The sequence below is a fragment of the Zingiber officinale genome, chromosome 6A (genome assembly GCF_018446385.1).
Source record: "Zingiber officinale cultivar Zhangliang chromosome 6A, Zo_v1.1, whole genome shotgun sequence".
In the NCBI taxonomy this organism is placed as follows: domain Eukaryota; kingdom Viridiplantae; phylum Streptophyta; class Magnoliopsida; order Zingiberales; family Zingiberaceae; genus Zingiber; species Zingiber officinale.
In genome coordinates, this window is record NC_055997.1 from 140,716,050 (window position 1) to 140,719,534 (window position 3,485).

General features: G+C 37.2%; 1 protein-coding gene across 4 annotated transcripts; it reads right to left on the reverse strand.

Annotated features, from left to right (window-relative positions):
- LOC121998354 (transcription factor DIVARICATA-like) lies at nt 1-1,710 on the reverse strand. 4 transcript variants are annotated; one of them, XR_006116482.1, is made up of 4 exons: nt 1,030-1,708; nt 640-949; nt 265-521; nt 1-172 (listed from the first exon to the last, which is right to left on the reverse strand). XR_006116482.1 is itself a non-coding variant. In XM_042553254.1 (3 exons), the coding sequence occupies exons 1-2, from the start codon at nt 1,581-1,583 to the stop codon at nt 649-651; spliced, it is 855 nt and encodes a 284-aa protein (XP_042409188.1). In that variant the 5' UTR covers nt 1,584-1,708; the 3' UTR covers nt 1-521; nt 640-648. The 4 variants fall into 4 exon arrangements, 3 of the variants coding, with proteins under 3 accessions (XP_042409188.1, XP_042409189.1, XP_042409190.1); XM_042553254.1 differs by having other exon boundaries at nt 1-521; XM_042553255.1 differs by lacking the exon at nt 1-172 and having other exon boundaries at nt 221-534.
- Between the last annotated feature and the right edge of the window lie 1,775 nt (nt 1,711-3,485).

Genomic DNA, 3,485 nt, shown 5'->3' on the forward strand with positions numbered 1-3,485 from the left:
TTATCCACAATAAAATCTTTTTCCATTCATTTTTCATTTACATTTTTAACATACATTTTAATATTAGTTGTGCTTATTTCAACATCGCCTTTTGCTGATGATCCCGTTCCGAATGAAATTGATATCGGCAGCTTATCAGGTTTAACAAGGCCTAGCGTAGATTTTTCAGGAACTGCACAGCCATTTCAGGAAAGTTCCATTGTCAGAAAAAAAATCCCACTGCGCTAATATTTAATTTACTATGTTTATGAAATTGTAGTTTACACTTCAAGTTTCGTTGAGCACACCCAAAAGGATTTGCATGCATGGAACGCTAAAGATTGCGATAACGACACAATAGAACAACTTTGGCTTCCCTTGTTTATTTCCTCCACCTACAGCAGAGAGGACTAAGGAATTCGATGCTGAGCAAGTGGCATTTTGACCGTCACTTTCACAAATCATAGATCAACTCGCTCTGCATGCTTTCATCAGGACAAAGTCAAATCGAGCATGAAGTGATGAACAATCTCGGTCTAATTCTGCGAAAGAGAGCTAATCATAGTTGTAAATCCAATAACAAATCCATCATTCTGACGATAGAATCAAGCTTAATTAAAACTGCGAAACTATGTAGGAGAATTACAGAGGTTAAACTACCATTCGCCTTCATCCAGTCGGCGACTGCAACGAATTGAAGAACAGAGCAGGATGAATAGGTGAGTGGCCTGGCAACGCCGGCATCGCTGTTAAACGTGATGGAGAGGGGGTGGGCTCGTTATCCGGCAAATCAACCGTAGTGATGTCGTGGATGCTGGACCTTCTCTTGTCCTTGCTGCCGGAGTTGAGCCTGAGGAAGTACTTCTGCGCGTGGCTGGCCACCTGAGTAGGGGTCCTGGTGATCACCGAGTTCCGCGATATGTTCTTCCAATCTCCTCTGCCGTACTTGTTCAGACCTAGCAAAAATAACCTAAACAATTTGGGGGAAAGATACGCATCTTTGAGAAAATGTGTGACTGGAAGATCACGAGGAAGCCGAGGCGAGCTTACCTGTGCTCCTCTTCCGTCCACGGGACTCCCTTCTTCCTCTCGTGATCGGATGACCGCCCACCCGATCGCTTTACGCGCCTACGTCCTTCGGAGTCCAAGGTAAGAGATGGAGGAAAGCCGTAGGCGGCGCAGGGGACGCGGCCGGCTTCGATCTGGATCACGTCGAACACCAACTCCCGGTGATGGTATATGACGTCGCCGACGGTCTTCCCGGGGATCGAAGCCGCCACCTTGGCCCAGCGGTCCGGAGCCTCGCCGTCGAACTTTGCCAGCGCTTCCTCGAATCGCTTGTTCTCCTCCGCCGTCCAACTCCACCCCTCGCAACCGCCGCCTTCCCGAGCGACGAACCAGTTGGGGCCGCAGGAACGCGCCGCCGACGCCGCCTCGTGCTTCTGAGGAAGAGCATCCATCGACGAAACTCGTGGTCGGTTGCAGAAACCCCCAAAAGTCAGAAATTGGTCGCAGACACCCCCCAAAAGATGCAGCCTTGGTTGGAGGAAGCGAGGTCGGAGGTGAATTGGAAGCCGGAAGATGCACGGTAGCCTCCCAATCATTCGAATCCAACTCGCGAAATGAAACGATCTACCTCGAGAAAGGTAAAGGAAGAGAGAGCACTTCCGCCGCTTTCTTCCTTTTCGACGCAACAATCCGAAGCTATCAATCGTCCGCTAATCGTGAATCATTTCACTTTCAGCCTATATGCCAAAAAACAGAAAAAAAATACACTAATGAGGGAATACAACTTTATTTATTTAATAAGATATTAATAACTTATATTAATTAATTTTAAAAATAATAAATCCGGTTTTATATAAATTTTGTATCGACCATTAAAATAAATTTAAGACAGTATGTCATCGCACCATTGTCCCACATTACAACTTCATTCATAAACAATATTTATCTAAAATTAAAATTTTTGATCTCTTACAATTATTAATCCACACTAAAAAAGAATTTAATTTATTTTGATAATCCCACTATACTTCTTTAAGTTTTTTTTATATATAATTCAACTTTACCTAATTAATCTGGATTGTAAATAATCTTTTGGTCTTTGGGACAGAACTTATCTATATTTTGAAATTCTCTTAAATATTTTATCACACCATGATATTCAGGAGGACAAATATGTTTTTTTTAAAATATTTTATCATTATATTACAAATAAAAATTTGATATTTTTTAAAGTTGTCTACACTAATCAATCCTGAGGTGATACTTATTATCATAGAAATTTTTCACTGACAACAAGGATAAATCAAAAAGTATTCGTAATGGTAGATCTATCAGTCCAATATTTTTAACTCAACTACCCATTAAGAAAAATTTATACATTAATTTATCAAAGTTGAAATTTAATCGTTAGATATTTGAGAAATTAAGGAGATACTCTATCATTACACATGGGGTAAAAAAAATATGATATTTTTAACTAAAAAGTAGGTGCCTTTATGAGAAATCAAATGGTACAAATTTATTTAGATACACTAAAAAAAACCCAAAAAAAAAAAAAAAATCGAATGGCACATTGGGCGCGCACAACGCCAACACCCAGTATATCATTGCTGTGTGTGTATATATATGAAAATAATATCCTGTCCGACTCTTCTTACGTGTTTGTGTGCGTTGTGCATGACTGAGGTACCTCGAATTGATTCGATACGCCTCAATTGTTATGAGCATTTTTTTGTGATTTTTAAAATTGTTTTTTAGCTCAGGGTTAAGTCAATTAGATTTTGACTTTAGGATTTAGAGATGAGCTATAGTATTCAAGCTAAAAAAATTTTAAACGAAAAAAATTTAGATACTCACAGGGAGTATATAGTATTTAGGATGTATAATTTTTTTAAGCTTAGGATTTGAGATTTGAGGATTTAGTGTTTAGTTTCTTAATTTTTTTTTAGGGTTTAGGATTTAGAATTTGAGGTATAATATTTAGGATTTAGGATTTAAGGAATTTAAGTTTTTAAAAAGTAAATAAAAAAAATCAATGCTCAAGGCACTTGGATCAACTCCAGGAATCGAACACATGCCGCACAGGCCAAAAGTTTATACACACACGAGGCACCAGTGTTGTTTGTTTTTTTATGTTTCCGATTATGCTAATTAGATTTTTGTTTTTAGGAGGTAGGTTATAGTATTAAGTAAAAAAATTTCAAAATGAATTTTTTTTGAGATGTTTACGGAGTATATATATATATATATATATATATATATATATATATATATATATATATAGGAAAATTATCCTGCAGATGAGTCCGCAACAACCAACATTTCATTTGTTTTATTTTTTATTTTATTTTTTAAATATTTCAATGATGTTAATAAGATTTTGTCTTTAGAGTTTAGTCGTTAAATTATAGTATTAAGTACCCAAAAAAAATTTGAGTGTGTATGAGATATATGACATAAAGTCCTCAGGGTAACAAAACTCATATATATATATATAT

Coding starts and splice junctions, on each gene's coding strand:
- LOC121998354 (XM_042553254.1), bottom strand. CDS start 1,583: ATGATTGGGAGGCTACCGTGCATCTTCCGGCTTCCAATTCACCTCCGA. Junction 950..1,029: donor TGGACGGAAGAGGAGCACAG/GTAAGCTCGCCT, acceptor CAAATTGTTTAG/GTTATTTTTGCTAGGTCTGA.